Raw genomic sequence first — 21579 nt, forward strand, 5'->3', positions numbered from 1 at the left:
ATAATAACAACAATAATAACAGCAATAATAATAACAATTAGTACAATGTAGTACCAGTAAATGACTTGTGGCCGAGTTGACTTGTGGCTGAGTTGATTTGTGGCCGAGATGACTTGTGGCCGAGATGACTTGTGGCCGAGTTGACTTGTGGCCGAGTTGACTGTAACCAAACTTGTTGTGGCCGAGTTGACTTGTGGCCGAGTTAACTTGTGGCCAAGCTGACTTGTGGCCAAGTTGGATCGAATTCCTTATGATTTGGCACTAGTCCAAGGCTATTCTTTCCAGTGGCATCTTTCAAGAAATACCTGTTCAAGGATGATTGTATATACTGCTGTATGCAATCAAAGAACATATGTATGTTATAAAATATTAATTTCAATGCTCTTATGCATATAGATTTGATTGGAATAAAATTTCATTTTTATTGCATCATTTTCTAGTATTCTCTACAAATTCAAGCTGCCTTTTATTGTAGTCATGAATAAGGTGAGTTTTCCATTGAAATTATTTAATATATACTGTATTTATGTGCAAAATTATGAATGTTGTAAATTGGAATTTTAATACTAGAGCTGTTCAGTTACTCAAAGTGACCACCCATTATGCTTATTTATGCCTTGGTGGAATATCGTACGTATTGTTGTTGCTGGTGGAATATCGTACTTATTGTTGTTACTGGTGGAATATCATGCTTATTGTTGTTACTGGTGGAATATCGTGCTTATGTTTGTTGTTCATTATTATAATTATACACTATCTTCAATTGTAATCTCAGCCCCACTGGATCCATGCCTTGTGTACTTGTTATGTAACTTTTTATGTTACATAATGTACAAGTCTCGGCCCTGCCTCTTTAAGCAGGGCCTCATTTTTAACATACTTCACTATGTCCTGGCAATTTTGCAGTACACATACCTGAAACCCCTACTCTGACCTTTACAATTCCAAGCCATTTTGATTCCACAACAATTTCTGGGTCTCAGGTCTGTCCCAGTCGCATTCCAGCACTAGGAAGCATACTTATCTATTGTGCATTTCATATTGTATGACTTAACTATAATATATTTGTATTTTTTCAAAAACAGACAGATATCATTTCAAATGATTTTGCTGTAGAGTGGATGCAAGATTTTGAGGTGTTTCAAGACGCATTAGCTCAAGAGACATCCTACACTTCAAACCTAACTCGTTCCATGAGTCTTGTGTTGGATGAGTTCTATCAAAACTTGCGTGTAAGTTTGTGTCAGCGTTTTCACAAAACAGTCGTGGAATTTTAATATAAATAGCAAGAATGTAGTAAAGAATGATAATTATATACAAATTATGAAACCTGATTAAGGGTTGGTTTGTGGTAAAATCCCATTTTAAGCTTTACTAGCACACAACCTTTTGGATGTTTGGTCATATGGTCCTGTGTGCAATATGGTGCCACACTAGAAATAGATGTTTGATTATCGTTGGTGTATTTGACACCAAAGAAATCCAATGCAAAGCAAAGAAACAATCTCAATTGTGTAAGAATTACGTTTACATGCATTGAATTTGATTATATTTTTCTTCCTTTGCTTTTTTATTAGTGTGTTGGCGTTTCAGCTGTTACAGGTGAAGGCATGGAGGAGTTTTTTAAGGCAGTAGATGAAGCAGTAATAGAATATGAAACGTAGGTTACATTACAGTACTTGTATCAATTCTATTTCTAATTGTAATCATCTTTTATTTAATATGGCTATTCAAACACGTGATTATATAGTGCATTTACATGTAAAAATTGTTATTCTTGCTGGATACAATTCAATTGGTTTTTCCGCACAGCTTGGATAATTTGGTTTGACCATTGCCTAGAAACCTGAGTGGATATATGCTATGCGGAGTGTCTTACCCAAAAACATAATCAAGTGACTAGCCTCGGAATTGAACCCATGATCTTTGATTGGAGGCTTAGCACTGCACCACTTGCCTCCACACACTTACATTTATCTATAAATTTATTATTTTTTTTAAGCGATTATAAACCAGAATATGAAAAGTTACGGAAAGAAAAGGTACGAGATTCAAAAATGTTTTATTATGGTTGTTATAAGATTACAATTTATACTATTGGAGATTGAAATGAACATAATTATTTATTAATTATATTCCATTTCATTCTTTAATTTATACAGCTGTTGAAAGTTGAAAAAGAGAAGCAGAAACAACTGGACAAATTAAAATCTGATTCAGGCAGCGGCCCAAGTGTCAAGATGACCAGTGTCTTGTCCGATATAGGCAAGTGAATTACTGTGCTGCAAATGTATTAATTGATGTATATCGTAGTAACTGTATTTTACCAAGTAAATACCCAGATAAGACATTGAGAAAATCAGTTTTGATAATACTGTACATTATTATTTAATATTGCAATTTCAAATACTGTAAACAGAAATTGAATTTAAGGTAAAATTAGGCCTATCAAATATTGCACAAGAAAGTAAAAGAGTAAAAAGGACAACATTCAAAGGAAAGCCAGACAAGAACAACATTCAAGAGAAAAACAGAAAAACATCAAAGCAATTATTGATTCAAAAACAAGATAATTACATTTAAAAAACAAGGGAAAACATGAAAAAACAACCGCACAAGAGGAGAAAAGAAGAAATATCAAAAAGATTTACATAAAGATTGCACAAAATCTTAAAGGGGCTAAAACAACATTGTATACCGGACACTTGTTTTGCTTGTATCAAAATCTCTTTTTTGATTGATGGATATGAACCTCTTGAATGTAGATAGTGGACGGGTGTGTATTGTTATGTTATACGAGTCCTCGTAGTGATAGTGGATGGGTGTGTATCATGTTGTGGAAGTCCCTGTAGTGACTGTTATGATCATTATTAACATGAGCATTAGCATCATCATTATTATCATCCTCAGCAGCAGAAGCTATTTTTAATGATATTATTTTTACTTTATTAAATATTGTTATTATTTAACAGATTCAATTGATAAAGAACAGAAGATTGCCATTGCAATAGGAGGCGACAGTGATGATGAAATTGATAAAGATGATACAGAAGGTAAATTGTTCATAATACATTAATAATAATAAAAATGATGTAACTTTTATGTAGGCCTAATCAGACTTGGTATCAAAAGAAAAAACATTAAAGTAAGCATATACTAATATTATTGACTAAATTAATGGTAAGAGCAGCTTGGCGCAGCAGTTGTGGTTTTTGCCTCTCACTGTGAGGTCGGAGGTTCAATCCCTGGCTATGTATTTTGCTTGTGTGCTTGGACAAGGCACTTTACTCTCCACCTAGGAATACAAGTGGGTATCTTGTAGGTTGAAACACAAAATGTGCTGATAACTAGCTGCTATAAAATTCTCAGGGAGCTGAGTATTTGTTCCTTTGATCCAATGACTGGGCGTAACAAGATAAAGTGCTTAGATTTCTTGTTCGCATACAAGTCTAACATTTTACTATTATTGTGTTATTTATTATTATTAATATTAATTTTAAATGTACATTATTTATTAATAGAACCATCACCTTATTTTTTTTAATTATTATTTTTAGGTCGAATGGAAGAAATTGAAGAGGAATCTTTCAGTCGGTATATAATGAAAGGAAAAGAAGGCACGACATGATAAATTCACAAAACTTGACTCTAATATTTTTATACTTAGATGCTCAAAAGTCCACTACATTTCACTTTTTATTACAACAAAAAGTTGGATCTAATGGCGTTTCCATCCGTAGATGTTGATCCATGCAAATTAAAGTTTTATAGGTAACAATTATGGTAGAGGCCATATTGGAAAATGCAGTGACCAAGAAAATCTACACAATTATGGTAGTTTTCTTAATAAAATATTGAATGTCTGTTGCGGGTACACAAGATAATGCACACTTCTAGTCAGTCTCTGCAACAATAGTTTTGCAAGATTAAAATTCCATAATAGAAATATTTTTAAATGATTTGTTTCTATATGCAAGCACTTTTTCTGTTATTCAGCTACCGTAAAAACCTCCAATAGAATCTCTGGGCTGCTTCTGTTTTAAGACCCTTAGGATGGGTTTCTCTTCGAGATGGGCTTCCTTTTGAGATTACTTTTGCAAAATGACTGCTGTAAATATTTAAAATTGCTACTTTATGACAATTTTCAACTATGGAATTCGAAATTCTGTTTAATGTTTTTTAATTTTAACCATGCTACTGCAATATAATATTAATACTGACATGTTATAATCATAAGATAATAATCATAAGATAATTATAAGACAACATCAGTCTGAAGCCCATGCTATCTTGATTAGAAGCCTATGGGCTTCTTTTTGAGATTACTTTTGCAAAATAACAAGAGGACTTCTTTTTGAAATGGGTTTTTTCTTGATATTAAGCCGATTGGGTTTCTATTCAAGGTATTTAAATATTATATATAAAAAGTATTATATATATAATAAATATATAGAATCAATGTTGCTGCGTAGCACTGGCGAATGTACATATATATAAACAAGTAATTGTAGAACCAGTGCTCGAATAATGAAACGGTGATGAATAGTAAACATTGTACTGAGCAGCCTATCAATGAAAAGTGCCAAATCAATTGTCTGAAAAAGTGCCCCTGACAGGAATTAAACCTGTGATTCCTTGCTCTCAAGGCAGGTGTTATACTACATTACCACAGGGGCTGGTGGTATATCACAGATTCGACGATGCAATATTGTATGTTTGATCAATAAATTACTGCAAGTAGAATTTCAATTCGCTTAAATTATCTTTGTTTGGGTTGTGTATCCTGTTAATTCAAATAACAAAATAAAAACATACTTTCGAAATTATTTATTTGTCAATCAAAATTAATTAATATTCAGATACATCTGATGTTGGTAACTTCCTAGACATCGCTTTCACTTTCTTTGTGGGCTCAATTGGTAATTAGACTGAACACTAATCGCTACTACATCCCATAGATTCCACAAGAGGATGATAAAACAGATACTTGGTATGAATAATGCTAGAATTGTTGATGTCGTTAACACTGCTAGTGAATATAGAAGCGTTGATGTGAGAATAAGTAAACCCAATGAACTGATACGAGCAGCGCGTTGAGTACCAAACGCTAAGAGTGTTCCCATGGTGATTTCAGATGCCAACCAGTGACCGGTACACGTCAGATTCGATGTTCAGTCCCAGGCACTTCCATGGGCAGACTTCGATCAAATCATCAAAGTTCGTTTTCTGTAATTATAAACAAATACATACGGCAATATTAAAAATGCTCGCTTTCCGTTTACACACTATTAACATTGTCTTCTTTATATCTTTTTGTTTTAATTCGCTGCACTGTCAGATTAATGCCCCTTTCACACATTCATGATATTTGCTAAAAAAGAGCACAATTTTTAAAAGTTCTAAAATCATGCTCAAAAAGTCCATGTTCAATCAAATTTTATGTTTTGTCAAGATGCTATCAGGACACCATCAAGATGTATTACGACATGACTACGATTTTACAAAGACCAAAGCACGATGTCAATACGATTTACCAAAACACCTGTTTGATTTAACCAATCACATTAAAAAAGAGGCTTAATTTACGAATATTTTAATGTCGTTGTTGCCATAGTTGATATTTTCACCATGTTCAAAAAGCTGCTGCTGTAGGTGTTGTAGCCACTACGAATGCAGAAGATGCCATCACGACGTTACGACACTCACACGTATGCTACTGCGGTAGACCAGAATTTTTTTTAACATTCAAAAGGCATCAAGATCCAGTAGGATGCGTTAGGGTGAATTACAATTGACCATGAAATTTAGTACGCCGCGACTGCGATTTTCAAAAATGCAAAAATTATGAATGTGTGAAAGGGGCATAATATAACTACACACTGCCATGCAAGTGGCTTATTTCACCATGGTAGACTTGTCAATGGTCTGAAATATGTATGCTCTCAGGAAATTGCAGATATGTAACAGATTATTAAAAAATTAAGCGTACATTATGAGCTGCACTGGTGAGTTTTAATCTCAAGCCTGTACAGTTGTAACAGACCTATAGGCTACTAAACCAAATTGATCATAAAAACTTGCCACACGATCACGTAACGGTTGAAGTGGTAATATCTTTGTGATTCCAGAGGAAATGAAATAGAAAACAACAGCCATTTTAATGTCCATGGTAGGTGTATATAGGCCTATCACACAAAACAATGGACCATAATCCAACAGCAATCTGTGCCTACCAATGTGAAGTATTTCTTACCATTTAAATGATTTAAAATCACTAACATATAAACACACCTGAGACTGGAACAGGCCTATACAACATTACAATACTGTAATTTTTTTGATTGCATATTTATTTGTCCAAAATATAATTTAATGTTTTTCCCATTTTTTTAGTGATGTTTGTACTCTTGTATACTGTATTATCAAAATTCATGGCTGTATGTAGATTTTAGATACTTTTTTAGATTTATTGAGAAAAAATTTGTTGATAGAGATTTAATTAAATTGGTAGGTAGACTGTTCCAAAGTTATTGTAACAGCAGTATACTTCAATAAGCTATTATATGATGGTACTGTACATAGATGACGATAAATCTATACATGACGTCCTTATTCTGTTTTTTATGTACAACACATTGAGAGCTTGCTTACTTGCGCTATATAAGAATGAACTATTACAGTATTATTATTTATATATAGAATTTATGTTGCAATTATTTCAAAGGTATTAAGTACAAATGAAATATGCTAATAATGATGATGATGCTAAATTAGAATGATACGTCTGTCACTTTTAATACCACAACATTCATGGGCTCAAATTCTTAAACTCCAATAATTTCTTAATCACAATGCAGGGGTAATGCCAGTCGGGAAGGGCTCCTTGGCAGAGAAAAAACATTGCCATAGGTTCTCTGACCATGCCCACTTATGCTCTGGTGTGAGGCATATACCCCATTGGAAACATTCTGGAAAAACAACTGCAGCCAAGCTACTGTATCTGTATACTGTACAGTATAAATTTTAGCGAACAGGCGTTAATATTGCTTCAATTAATGACTAAGGTGGCAGATGGAGGGTGTATTATTAATGTTGATGGCCTTCAGTTCCCTTGTTTATCTTGAATATGACACTACCAGGCTTTTAGCCTTTCCCATTGATATTTATGATGTAACTGTGCTGACTTTATTAATGAAAAGGAGACAACCAAGAAGTATATTTGTTTTTTTAATGTTAATGAAACAATTACCACACATGGACATTACAATCTAAATTACATCTCAATGCTTCATTTTTTAGGTGGACTATAGAGCAATTGTTTGCTATACAATTGAATACTAGTTTTATCAGTTAGTAAAAGGTATATACAGTACTGCATTTATATATGTAATTTCAAATATGCAGTTTAGTCTAACTAAACATCAAATAATTATTATAAAAGGAAGAATGGTTGTACTGTATTCAATTTAGCATTGTACAACAATAATCAGTGGTGTTCACAATAATGTACTGCTGGGGTGAAGGGGGGATTTTCACAGTCTGTTTCACAAGGGAATTCTCAGTTTAAATACCAAGTGGGCCCCAGAGAAGACGATTTCTAGACAATTGCGCAGCCAGACAGGCATAGACTGGTTTGGGCTTGTACGTTGGGTTCTTCCTTGCCTTCACCCATGCTATAAATAAGACCACCTCCAGGAGGCTATCATGTCAAGAGACTGCTTTGCCTCTCCTCATTAACACAATAACATTTTTGACAATGCAGTACATACTGTACTCTGCTCTACATTTTCAGTGACGTCGAGGGGACGTTTATTATACCCATCCCATACACAATATTTATTAATTTTACACCAAAATATACCCTGCCTGAATAAGGCCCCCACCCCCTCCAAAATCCCTGTGTACAGTATTTGAATAAATACAGTGGTCAAAAAATGCATAGACAAATTAGTACTGTAAAATATTACTACAGTAGTTATTTTTTTTCTAGAAATATGTCTATCACTACTGTATAAATATTCTATTTGGTAAATACAGTATACAACATACTGAATCAACAGATTTAATGCAATTTATGAAATTCATGATTTCAAAACAATATATCTGTTAGTACCCATCACCTGAGAATGGAGCTTAGCTCCAAATGAATTCAAAATTCACTTTGCCTAATATTCTATTAACCCTCCAACTACCAGTTTATAACACTTTTAGCAAATAATCAATTAATTTCATACACATTATATCAAGGAACAATCAAATACAGAAATGATAAGAATACCAAAACTAGTACAAACCTAATGTAGGCCTAATCACTGTAAGTACCAATAAGTTGTCTTGATAGTTTCACATGTGCAGTGACTTATGGGTAATGTCAAAGGTTAGGCAGTTTATATTGAATGTCCTATTTTTTCCTTCATAAATTTGAACTGTTGTCAGTGGAATATCTAAGGTGGTGTGAAGTTTGTTACCCAAGAGCTGAGCACCTCCCACCACAACCACTAGAAATTTGCTGATTTTTTTCACACAATCCGAATGGTCAATTAGTGCGTGAATGGTCCGAATGGTCAAGAAAACTTAGCAGGCTTCCAAATAATCATGATTAAAAAATCATTACATATTAATCACGCAAAAAATTAAACAACACAACTAAAAATTAACTACTGTATGTTAAGTCAAAAAACAATTATAATTCATTCTTTACAAAATTGACAAGCTAATATAGCCTGAATTAAATTTTGTTTTTGGAATGTTAAACATAAAAAAAAATAAATCAAAAATATCAACTTTTAGAATTATTGGTAATCGCCATCAGTCTTTTAGTATCAATCACCAAACAGGAGCCAGAACAGGACACATCCAAAACCAACTGGGATGGCTATTTCCATCGGTTGCTTTTCAAGGGCAATCAAAGTATATGCTGCGCCAACCATTATTGTGAGCAGACCAACTGTACTGAACCATGCAGCGTCAGACCGTCCAAAAGCCATCAAAACGCCCATTGCGATTTCCAAAACACCTATGAGAGTGCGGTACACATCTGCTTCAAGTTTAACACCAAAATGTTTGAGCGGGAACACCCTGTTGAATGCTTTGAATTCAGAAACCTGGACCAAAAATACAATATGCAATAAGTAATCAAATATTTTCAAGATGTTATTATATAGAAAATGTAGAAGCAGTATAAGTAGTATTTTAATGGTAGGACCATATTTATCACTGGCAGATGAAGGGTAAGGGGGAGCTAGCGTGCAACATTTTCAAAGGGGGACCCACTGGAAGGAAGATGAAGAGCAAGCTTTTTTGGGCACACACCCCCCACCCCACCTTGATAAGCCATTATAATATAATTGACACTGACAGTGGTATGGTTGCCTTACAAAATCCAATTAGGCCATAGGCCTAGTCTAGGCCTATATATATTGTACTGTATTGCCAGGGAACATTGCCTCACGCTGGCTTCTTACTTAGACCTATTTATAATCGGGGGCAGGGGCGGCTCCCTTAGCTAGCCAAAACTAGGCCTAGGGGCCTAGGCCTACCTAGCCTACGCCCTACGGCATAGTACAATACAATAGCTAGGCTTGGCCTAGTCACTGATGATAATGAAGCGAGATTACCATTTTGTTATGCAATGGCTGCAAAGGTACAACTTTTGGTAACCCAGAAGCAAAGAAAAAAATCCCTACTGCAAGGGCCACTGCACGACGAAATCCCATTTTCAGTAAATGAAGAGTTATTATTCGCTAAACTACTTAATCAAACAAGGTAAGTGTAAGGGTATTCAAGTGTAACTCCCGCCAAAGATACTAGAACAGCTCAGTTGTTTAGAGAGTGATCCATCACTCGACTGATGAAAATAAATCTATAAATACTGCCCTCATCCGTACCACTTTTGTTATGAGAGAACTCTTTGGACGAGAATTATATATTATGGAATAATATGGAACATAAAACATAGTGTAGGCCTATTATGAAACTTCAAATTGAAGACTCAGTGGCTTGGGGGTGGGGGGGGGGGGATAAAGATAAAAAACAAAAACAAAAATGAAGATCAGGATTAGAAAATCAGGCTTCGTTCGTTAGTTCATTTGTTTGTTCGTTTATCTCTCTTGATTATAGACCTAATTAATGAAGATTTTAAACGAGCAAAATTCATGGAAAATTAAAATCCGACGTAATATCTATACTGTATTATTATCTTGGCAATATATGTGCATTTATTTTACAACAGTCTACTTCTGTTTAGTAATAAGCCACACCTTTGCGAATCACGGTGAACACTATTTCCTGAGGTCCGGGGCTCAAAAAAGGGGTAAAGTAAGGCCAATGGGTATGGGAAATCTGAACAATTTAAGGTGTATTTAAAATTATTTGATAGGCGATTATCTGTGTTTACAATACCAACTTCAATGGTGCCAAAACATTTTATTAAGTATGAAACAAAGTAGACCTGCCATATTTTGTTTAAAAATTAAAAAAAAAAAAAGAAAAGAAAAAAAAAAGAGAAAAACATGAAATGGTTGTTTTAATTTAATTTTACTCTAATTTTAAAAAAGAGTGGCATTGAGATACATTATGAACATAAATATAAGGGAAAAATTATGGTACCTGCAACAAGGAAAAGGAATTATTTTTAAATTTAAGTGAGTAAGCAACAGCAAATTTATTTAGTCAAATAGGTGAGGAAACGAAAACAATGCTTGCGTTTTTATTTCATAAATAAAACCACATTTGTAAACAGGCTAGCGAAAATCTCCGACTGGAATATGATGTGCTGTCTCATTTGGAGTTGATAATTTACGTTATAATTTATTAGTTTGTGATTTTAAATTAATAATTAACTTCGTTATTAGATTCTTTTAGATTAATCACTTAATATTCTCTCTAGAAATAGGGAGCTGACGGGTTACTTTACCATAGACATGGTGGTTGAATATAAAACATAAACAAATTTTATCATCATTAAATTTCTGAAAACTTTTCAATGTTAACATATGCTGTACTACAATTCAAAGTTGTTGACTTCAGTGTTAGATGCATCTAAAAATTTAATAATTTAATCAGTTCTTTTAAAAAACAAAACAAAACAAAAATTCGTGTAACTCACTTTCTTGGCATAGCTTTCTCACAGAGGAGTAATAATTGGTGTATGGGAGTCGGAAATTTTTTTTTTTTTAAAAAAACCCCGTAGGAAGCATTTTTGGTTCGGCATAAAAATGCCCATGGGTCAACATGCATGCCATCCTATTGTGTGGATTTACCACGCATGCGCATGGTATTTATTGTGGTCGTGGTGCGTGGTGTGGTGGTTTATTGGGAGACTGAAAACGAGAGGGCGTCACAGCAGTATCAGTTTTTACGTTTTAAAGCAAGGAGACCAGAGATAGAAGGGAGATTGGTTGTGAAAAGCTGTAAATACACTCTATTTCTTTCGGATTTTTTAAAGGATTTATTTCATGGATTTATACTAGGATATGGATCCGTCAATTTTCGTTCCTAGAAACGGGGAAACTATATCCCCAACAGAACTGAAGAAGTTACGAGATGCGATTGAAGATTGGAATTCTAGCCGCTTGGACTTATTTGAAATAAGCAAGCCGACTGAGGTATTGAAATTTTGGTCATACAAGTACCGATATTTTATAGGTTTTGATTTGAAAATGGCATTGTCATTGCGTTAATCGAATGAGAGAATTGTCGATGAAATATACAATAATAAGTTATGGAGCATTTGTCGCACTCCAATTCATATTTGGCTAGGTATATTCACGTTTTGGTACGGCTGTCCCCACCTGGTTTTTGGAAATATATGACATGACGAATACGACGCAAGATTGTCAGGGCGTTCCCGGCTTTGCTGGTCCCCTTCGTTGTTGTTTTTTTACCTACATACAAAACAACACGAATTAAGTGTGTGTATCGTCTTTTACAATTGTTTCTTTCTCATAGAGTTTACTATCCTCTCCAAAAAGTCAAACTCCGTTTATAAACCACAGTTGCTTATTTTATATGTTCTGATGTCGAGTTTTATTATCTGGAATACAAAAAAAACCCAAAATAGTTTAGCCTAAAAATGAGCTAGGCCTAGGCTAGCCTATGGCTGAAGTAGCCAAGTTTTATTTTCAAAAGCACTTGTTGCTTTTATCAAATGAATAGGGTTAGGCCTAGACTATGCTACTTTTATTAAATATGCATCTAGGTTATTATAATGTGATCTGTGTTTGTTGCTAGAGCTGAATTTAAAATCCTCAGCACAGTAGCTGCACTATTGCACAGGAAATTGGTAGGAAGTTGTTAAAAGTGGAAGGTGAATACATGTTGACAGTGATAATAATTCCAAATAGATTACCCAAGAACAGTTTCTATTCTAACATCCCTAGTTAGGTAGCCTAGTTTTAGAGTTTGAGCTGTCAAAATTAAAATATTAAATGTCAATGAAATATTTCTGATGAGAAGATATATCATATAAATATAGTAAAAAAATATTGGAAGTGAATGAGGAATGTCGTAATAATTAATAATAAATACATCCTTTACAGCAACTTTTTACTTTAGATTTGTAATCTAGAGATAATTATTTTGAAAACTAAATGAGTAATCAACTTTAAATTAAATCTTATATTTTTATTATATGGCTGCCGTGGCATTTTAATGGCATATTCTTTTGTGGCTGATGACAGGAAGTACATTTAACACCTTTCTTTAGTAAAGATCCTTGATGTGTGGGTAGCTCTGTGACAAATAACAGGAAAATCATTTGGAATTATTGGTTTTTCTTACTAGACCCAGCACAAAAGCTAGTAAATGTGAAATATTTTGTTAATTATACTGTATTAACACAGTAGTTGGTTATTCACCTCATGCTATGGTTTTGAACTTGAATCACAATATAGATTTCCCAAAAAGTAGTGGTATAGGCCTAGTGATATTATCAACCACACAATATTTGGAAAGAGGAACCACTTAGATCAATATTTCATAATTTTTTATTATACAGTATGTGAACAGTTTGTGATCATCTAATAAAAAGATGAAATAGTAAATATTTTATTACTTCATTTATGTTTAGTGTTTTAATTCTCATTAAAACACTCATTGTTTCATTGTTGTTCTCATTGTTTTAATTGATGGAGCAGTTCAGTATATTAAGTACTTTCTCAGGCCTAGAGGCTATCTAATGAATTGCGGGCTTAGAAGTGAAATTTTGTTAATGCTTCCTGAATGGTGAAAGGCTTCTTTAATGGTATCTGCTACATTGTTTTTAAACGGCAGGCACATACTGTAGGGTGTTGAAAGGTACACTGATTAATCTCAAATAAGATAGTATAAGACATACTCCAAGTATCGAAATGCACGCCATCATGTTGGGATTCAATATTTCAACATTAATTATGTCATCATCAGGAGTTGTGTTAGTAGAACCATGGAGGTATAGTAGAACTAGAAGAATTTACAAGTAACTGTAACACTTGACCTTGCTAGTGGCTTCAGACAATTGTGCTAGTCATCAATTGTTGTGTACTACACATTATACCTGTGTACAATTCATCAATAATTGTGTATGAATCATGGGTAATCCATATTATCAATAAAATATGGAGGTGGATCCTTAGATTAGTAGTATGCTTTGTTTTTTATGATTTACATAATTTTCAGAATTAAATTAAAGTTGTTGTTAATGATAAAATATTAATGCAATTGTTGTTGCCACTAGCACACATTCAGTATAGGACTGTCATTTCATAAAATACATTAACTCATAAAACTTAGTGTCGACCCAATTTACTGGCCATTACAAGCATTAGCCTACAGTACTTGTGTATAGATCCTAAAGTATGCTAACATTTTTATATTGAGCTCTGCAATGTACTGTAAAGCATTTTGTATAATTATAGTATGTATTCATTCATTCATTTATTTGATCAATAATCAACAAACTGTACAGACATAAAATTTAAATAGGAACAAGGACAAAAATTGAGAGATTGAAAGTCTTTAAAACTAGAAAAAGGTCTTGGGAAAATGATTAAGATTGAAACCTCCCAGAAAAATTTCTTAGAAAAGTATACAAGAACTAAAATTTTGAAAAAATTAAAAATCTGTTAAATCTTTACATTTAAAACAGTTGGTTTGTGCATGATATTGCAGAAGGTAATAATTAGTGTACAGAAATAGGATGATTAACATGGAACGTCAATAAGATTACATCAATAATTTGAAATAATTGGACTTTCATCTAGTGATCTCAGTGGTGAGTCACCATGCTGTTAGGTGTTCCCTCTCTGTGGTTTAACTTTCAAGAGAGTGTTTATATTATTTTAATGTGTGGGAAGCTGACCCAACTGTTGTGGTATTCAAGTGGGTGTTAATAGGAATGTTGTTGAATCTACTATGCATACTTGAATATTTACTTATTAAAATAATTATAGTTAATAAACAATAATAAATATGTAAATTAGTTTACAGGACACTAACTTAGTATCCTTACTGTAGTCAGCATTGGAATGTTATTGTGTTGTAATGTTTTTTTTTTCTTCCTTTTATTTTGCATGGGATGTGGTTTTTGATGCATATTTATAGTATTATAGGGCCATTACTCTTTGTAGTTGTCCAAAGGAATTATAGAAAATGTTCATCCACAAATTTATTTTATTATGTTCTAAATAATAATGTTGTAATTTTGTATTCTGTTAGTTGGATATGTGAATACTGTAGAGCAGAAAACAAAATTAATTTCAGTAAAAGTACAGTAGTAAAGAATGATACTGTTGACTTTATTGTATTTGCAATTCTCATTACTTGCTATGAGGCAACAGTGTTAGCAAACATTTATATTATTATTGGTAACCTGGAACAATAATTGCAGCTCAATCAAATGCTACGCTGTAAAATGATGATTTACTCAATGAAAAATTGTGAAAATATCTCATAGCAATATGGGGAAAAAACTACTGTATACAAGTAGTACTGCAGTATGCTACCGTACTATACATCCCGAGTGTAAAGGAATTTGACATGATCCTAATTTTATTTGGCTGGTACCATAGTAATTAAGTGTTTCTAATGTATTTATTAAGTACAGACACACCCATTGGAAGTGCTAACCAGTTTTGTATTATATCTTTTGTAGTACAGTACAGTATGTAATCACTTCTTTTGTATGAAGCAAGCTTTCTTGCATACAAATGTCTATTTTTAGTGTGATTGTATAGCGTATGATTAATTGGACAACAAATATCAATTTTAAAAAAGAATGAGATGTTTTCTACATACCTAAAAGACTTAGGTTTCAGTGAGATAAGAACATTCTGAATGTGGAATATATATACTTGAAGTAGAATATATCATGAATTCATTGGAGTTTTGCAAATGTTGGAAGGTGATAGCCATCTGTACTTCCTTGTGTACCCAAGTAGATAGGGGAATCCTTTGGAAAATGACCTCATCCAGTGAACTGTAACATTCTTTATTATTGCTTATAAGGTCTGCAGAATATTGAATTGTGAAGAATCACTTTGCTTTGCTCTACTATGAACCAAGGCTGGGATAGAGGGGTTGAATAACAAAAGGAAGCTTGTGAATAGAACACTCTGTTACAAAATTAATTTATTAAATTCAGAATATGATTCAATAATAATACACCTTAAAAAGATGAAATTTTCTGTTTAGAAATGCTTCATTAGGTACAGTATGCATATATGATATGCTTTGAAAAAGAAATATTTATCCTGATTCCTAATGATTACCAGTGCATAATGTAAAGGACCTGTATGCTGTAGTGGCTGTTGCCAAGGTTACTGTTCCTTCCATTAAATGTCATCTATTATATTTTTTTCAATTTCAAGAGAGTAAAAAATATGTATATTATCTTTTCTGAGACCTCCCCTGCCTTTCCCAGAAGAGTATGAGAAAATGTTTTAAATTAAAATCTGATTGTCTGACTTCTACACAGAAGTGCAAGAATTTATTATGATAGTGTTGCTTTTGTTCATAAAAAAAACATGGTGTAGTAGTGTCAAAACCTGTAATTTAAAGCTGTGTGTTCAGATGATATTCTTAACCTACTGTGTGTAGGTGTGGATACGACCTGGTTATTAGTGAAGGTTATGTTGTTCCTATGCAGCAGTGGGTTGAACAAGGTGCCAAGTGTAAGATCAACATCATTAACCACAGAGTGGATGATGGATTCCTGGGGTCAAATTTATCCAATTGGACATCCAGCTAATTTGACTTTTGTACCCATATCACTATAGCTTTAATACAAAACCCTGTGGTAGTAGTTGTATCCAGTATTGAATTGCTACTGCAGTTGTAACCTGGCAGCATGGATTATTTCCTGTTACATGTATTATTATTGTATTACTATATTAGCCCCATGTTTTTTATAATTAATATACTGTAATAATAATAATAATTTATTTAATATGTAGTTATATACTGTAATAATAATAATTTATTTATACACTTTTTCATCAGTGGCACACTTAATGGAAGGTGCATCCAGGAACGCAGAAAGAAAAAAAAACCAAAGAAGACAGAGGGTACTTAAAACTAAAAATGGAAACACAGTTCAAATTAAAAGAATAGTAATATAGTACAGGTTTATCCTGGTAAAATTAACTACAATGTCATCTTAAACTAAAACTTATTACTGAAAAAAGCATAATGTATGCCAATACACATAAATAATGCACATGCCCCTACTGTGTGTACTGTACAATAAACAAGTCACAAGATAACCTCCAAACAACTCATACTACTTTTTGAGTACAATAATATTCTTAAAATAAGCTTTTGTGTTTTTTTTGTCGTACAGTCCAGTCTATATTTTTAGTTAGTACAATTTGAATTTGCATTCATTTCGAGCAATCAAAGTTCAAAGTTCATTTGTGTGATGACAATAAATCATATCATTATGTCTGATGCTTATTGATTTTTTCTAGTGTCTTGACTTAATCCATGTTGAATTACCAACCATCCATTTTCCCTTGTTTATCTTAATACCAGACTTGGAGGGGAAAATGAAATGGTTATTTTTACTACATACAGGTAGGACAATGTGAAGACATCTGAACAGTGCTTCAGTTTTGTATCTTCTTAGCCTTCTTTTCCCTCCCAGCCTTGACAACACTTTAGTATGCAGCCTACTAATTAACTAATACAGTATTCTTTTCAGCTACTGATGATTGAACCTTTGTGTGTTTCATATTGTGTTTATTTAATTTTGGTTAAAAAAAAATTAAAAAAACATTCACACATCCAATTTACATACAATAATATGTTTGAATAAATATTACAATATGTAAATTAGTTACAGTACCCTGCTGAATGCCCAGATGTTGTCTATATTTTTCTTTTGTTAACCTGTAGAGATGGTTATACTTACAGTAGATGTGCTTTATGAAGGCATTATTATTTTTTAAAATATTTTCATTAATAATTTTTATTTTTTCTATTTTATTATTATTATTGCTATTATTATTATTTTATTATTATTATTATTATTATTATTATTATTATTTCTATATTACTTTATTATTATTATTATTATTAATTACAGTATTAGTCTTTACAATCATGTTAAAAAACTGTTTAGATTACAATTCTTCAGACTATATAGTTATTTGTGTTGTATTATTATCTTATTGGAAACTGATGATCAATATACTAAGGATTTTACTTAAACTATAACTACAAACATTGTAACATGGAACAATGCAACATTACCCCAGAGGATGATCAGTGTGTTAGCATTTGTCACATTTAGTGCAAATGACAGTAAATTTCACATTTATGTAGAACTACACAGTCTAAAGTATCTCTCTGAGTCATCGTTTCTTTGTTGAATCCATGTGCTAATGTTCTGTCTTGGTGACAAATCATTAATAAGTGAACTGATAATTCAGTGTATTTCGGAAACATCAGTGCTATGCTCTACTACGTAAATTATGATACTCATACTATAGACTGTGTAGTTTACACAGTCTTAACAAGTTAATAGCCATTACTAGATTTCTACTAAAGTAAGAATGTGGCTTGCTTCAATAATAATAATAACTTAACTGTGCATAATATTTACTTGGCCTCCCGTAGAACATAATTATGAACAAACAATATGGTATGTCACCTTTTGACCGTACCCTGATTTTTCACACTTTATTTAGTTTATGTGCTTATTCATGCATATTTTATATCTAGGTGGTAATTGTAAGTATTGTGTTACTGGATGGTAGTAACTGTAGTATGTAGATTTGTAATTCTTTTTACCAAAGACAATTTTTGGAGCAATAAAACCTTTCATAAATCTTTGACATTTAGATCCCTTATATTTTAGGTCACTTGGTTTGTGATCCTGCTACTCATACTGTACAGAGAATGAATGAAAATTAATTTGCAAATTGCTCATCATCCTCGCACACTACTTAGGGAAATATTTCCCTGACATATTTTTTTCGATCAGCTGAAGTTGGCCATGGAAAACTTACAAATCTCATTGGCACTCCTTTTAACTAAGCCTGAGCCATTTGGATAGTTTATTAATATTAACTGAATGCTAAAGTGTGAGTTTTCCCCATGCCTAGATTAACATAAGGTCTCTCTCCCTCCAGTAGTACAGTCATCCTTTTAGTTTTTTTTTATTTATTAAAGAGGACAATCAACGCATTTTTATATTTTATATGTATGAGCCATGTCAGCTGATTTAGCTTTCATGATTGTTAAATGCTGTAGTGTTTTAATTGACATGTCAACAAGGACGCGAAGCCCTGCCCACAAAGACAATGGCGGCTAGACTTAACGAGTTGGCGAAGATTTTCTTTCAACCTTTTTTAAGAAAGAGAATTCAGGGTAGGCGGTATGCAAATGAATCATGTATTCATAGTGTTAATCTATTTCATGGAACATGGCGGGGAAATTGTTGTAAAAAAAGGTCTCTGTATTTCGCTCCCAAAGGAAGAGGGAAAGCCGCATTCATTCAGTCAACCTTGTTTTCGGCAAAGGCCAAGTCACTGATGCGCACTGCTCGTGTAAATCTGGGTATCTATAACCAAGCATAGACATCTAGGCCTAGGCTCACGTACTGTATGTTTCACGTTTAAAGTTTAAACCAGCTGTCTAAGGAAATTAAAATGTCTGAGAAAAAATTTTTGATCACGTGACTAAATGACGCTCACTGATTAGTCGCTTTATCTGTCAATCAAATCTCGTCGAGATGTTAATTACATATTGATATTTATCACAAAACATCCGCCAGTGTATTGCCACTGGTTAAGGTGCCAGTATGTCAACTACCGGTTAACATTCATATAACGCATATCAAAATGTTGACCTACTGTACTACATCTGTAATGCAATTCAGTGTATAGAAAATTATAGTAAATAAACAATTGATTTTAAAAATTGCCTAGTTAATGTAGAGTTTTACTGTACGTATAATATCTGAAATGTACTATCTAAATTGTGTACAGTATTGGTTTGTCTTTGATGTGACAGACTTACAGTAGTACTTAATCCTTGCAATTAGTGCTCTGGGTATTCCTAGTCAACACTACAGGGAGTTTAGTTACCACTAGTAATCTAGTAGAGAGATGAGCAACAGAAGATTGCAGCGATATAACAAAATGGTTATTTCAATAAAATTGTTTTTATTTAGTATATTTTTATTCTTGTATTATGGAGAAGAATCACTGCAAATGTGTTTTAATTATATAGTTGTATTTTAGCATGTTTTCTACCCTCTGTTTCTTGCACTGTACAAATAGTAAATTAGAAACCTGAATAAGATTTGAAGTCTGTATGTATCTGTACAATTGCTTGCTTGATTAAAATTTAAAACCATTTTAACATATTTTATTGTCTGTTTCCGTAGAATGGAGAATTCCATGGTGTCATGCGCTTCTTCTTCCAAGAGGCAGGTGCCAAGGTTGCAACAAAATGCATCCGAGTTTCCAGTACTGCGACAACAAAGGAAGTAAACAACGCCCTAATCGAAAAATTCCACCCAGATATGCGAATGCTCTCGTCACCTAAATATGGACTATATGAAATACATGCAGCTGGAGGTATGATAATTAACATTATATTTTAATAACCTAATTTTATTTAGTAGAAACTGTTTCAATAAAAACTTCTTTCCTCTTACTGTAAGAATAGAGCTCTGTGGATTTAAGATCCATCTTTCACTCTAGTGTCAAGTGAGTATTATAATTTTCATCCTTAGTTGAACACTGTAACATTTGCCTTGATCCTTGACAAAATTGCGTTTCTCACAGAAATTCACAATTCTATTCCAAAAGTGAAGTCATGGATGGACCTTGCCTGTTTTCTAAAAATGTTAATATTTTCCTCAAGATTATCATAATGTATAACGCTTAACTCATCACCTTTTTATATAGTAATGATTTATACTGAGTGTATAACAAATAATAATAGTTTATTTTTAGAATACTTGCTTACTGCTGACTGACGGCCTAATATATAATAATTATTTACTCATGAATAGTTAACAGTTGTTGGATACAGTTTGTTAATTTAATTAATTGCTTCAATGACTTCATAATGAAACATTCGTCTAAATAAACAAAAACTGCTGTAGTGAGGCTTATTGTTTATTAGTTTATTATTTGTTGTTTAAAATATTTGCCATTTATTTTGATGTATAGTAATAATAAAATATGAAGATAATGTCCACTAAGCACTCGTGTTGCCAACAACCTATTGTATATAATATCTTCAAAAATAAAATACCAAATAGTCCATTGATTATTGAAATGAAATATAATATCATGTTCACTACAAAAAGACTACTGTAAATGAAATATCATATCGAGTACAGTACACTACAAAAAGACTAAATAGAAGCCATTGATTCACCATTCTTTCTTTACATCATCATATCATTCCTGATGCTGTTCTAAAATATTAAAGAATGAATTATTCAATATAGCTTTTCTTCTGTTTAGAAAGTTCATAACAGTAATATATTTTTAAAAAGCTTTAATTTAAACAGTTTTAATAATATTGAAAATAATTTGCCATTTTAATTTAATTCACGTAATTGTTTTTTTATATAATTTTATAATGACAAAAATTGAATACTGTAGTTTGTACTTCAGTATCTAAGCAATATCAGTAGGCTTACCTTAGTAATGAGTACCGTACTCGCGCAAATAAGCAGCCAGGTGCTTAAAATACTTTTTTGCAATTTCTGAGGGGCGCTTATTCAAACGGGGCGCTTATTTAAACAGGGCGCTTATTAAAACAGGGCGCTTATTAAAACAGAGTGGAAATTGAGCGGGCGCTTATGGAAATAGATGAAAATCGAGGGGTTCTTGTGGGAACTTCAAGAGCCGGGCACTTTTTGAATGAAAAAAGATTATATAAGGACGAATGGTGGTTAGGCGGAAAAGATAATCGTCCAGAGAACATGGCTCATAGCAAGAATGCTGTGAATATTTACATAACAGCAAAATGGCAGATGCAATTAGTGGCGGTGGGTAGTGGTTAGTTTGTTGGCCATCGGCTGACAAATATGTAAGAGGAAAGTTGGAAATATACTGTCTATGTACCAGGGACGTATCC

General features: G+C 32.8%; 3 protein-coding genes across 8 annotated transcripts in view; 2 read left to right on the top strand and 1 right to left on the bottom strand.

The window, feature by feature from the left end:
- Positions 1–4749, top strand: part of LOC117113891 (GPN-loop GTPase 1-like) — a 22811-nt gene extending 18062 nt beyond the window's left edge. For both annotated transcript variants that reach the window (XM_033257375.1, XM_033257374.1), the window contains exons 6-12: positions 441–486; positions 1086–1232; positions 1578–1660; positions 2003–2042; positions 2163–2265; positions 2973–3053; positions 3558–4749. In XM_033257375.1, the coding sequence (XP_033113266.1) occupies positions 441–486; positions 1086–1232; positions 1578–1660; positions 2003–2042; positions 2163–2265; positions 2973–3053; positions 3558–3628 (571 nt within the window). In that variant the 3' untranslated portion in view covers positions 3629–4749. The remainder of the gene's footprint in view (positions 1–440; positions 487–1085; positions 1233–1577; positions 1661–2002; positions 2043–2162; positions 2266–2972; positions 3054–3557) is intronic.
- A 2465-nt stretch (positions 4750–7214) lies between these two features.
- LOC117113923 lies at positions 7215–9788 on the bottom strand. Its single transcript, XM_033257433.1, has 2 exons — positions 9618–9788; positions 7215–9104 (listed from the first exon to the last, which is right to left on the bottom strand). The coding sequence occupies exons 1-2, from the start codon at positions 9714–9716 to the stop codon at positions 8823–8825; spliced, it is 381 nt and encodes a 126-aa protein (XP_033113324.1). The 5' UTR covers positions 9717–9788; the 3' UTR covers positions 7215–8822.
- A 1528-nt stretch (positions 9789–11316) lies between these two features.
- The window catches only part of LOC117113905 (afadin-like), a 56635-nt gene continuing 46372 nt past the window's right edge, over positions 11317–21579 (top strand). For 3 of the 5 annotated variants that reach the window (XM_033257404.1, XM_033257408.1, XM_033257405.1), the window contains exons 1-2: positions 11317–11606; positions 19868–20060. In XM_033257404.1, coding sequence (XP_033113295.1) covers positions 11475–11606; positions 19868–20060 — 325 coding nt within the window. In that variant the 5' untranslated portion in view covers positions 11317–11474. The remainder of the gene's footprint in view (positions 11607–19867; positions 20061–21579) is intronic. The other 2 variants (XM_033257407.1, XM_033257409.1) reach the window with 1 other exon arrangement.

The sequence above is a fragment of the Anneissia japonica genome, unplaced genomic scaffold, assembly GCF_011630105.1.
Source record: "Anneissia japonica isolate Jap-2015-1 unplaced genomic scaffold, ASM1163010v1 scaffold1417_len1240632_cov203, whole genome shotgun sequence".
Classification (NCBI taxonomy): domain Eukaryota; kingdom Metazoa; phylum Echinodermata; class Crinoidea; order Comatulida; family Comatulidae; genus Anneissia; species Anneissia japonica.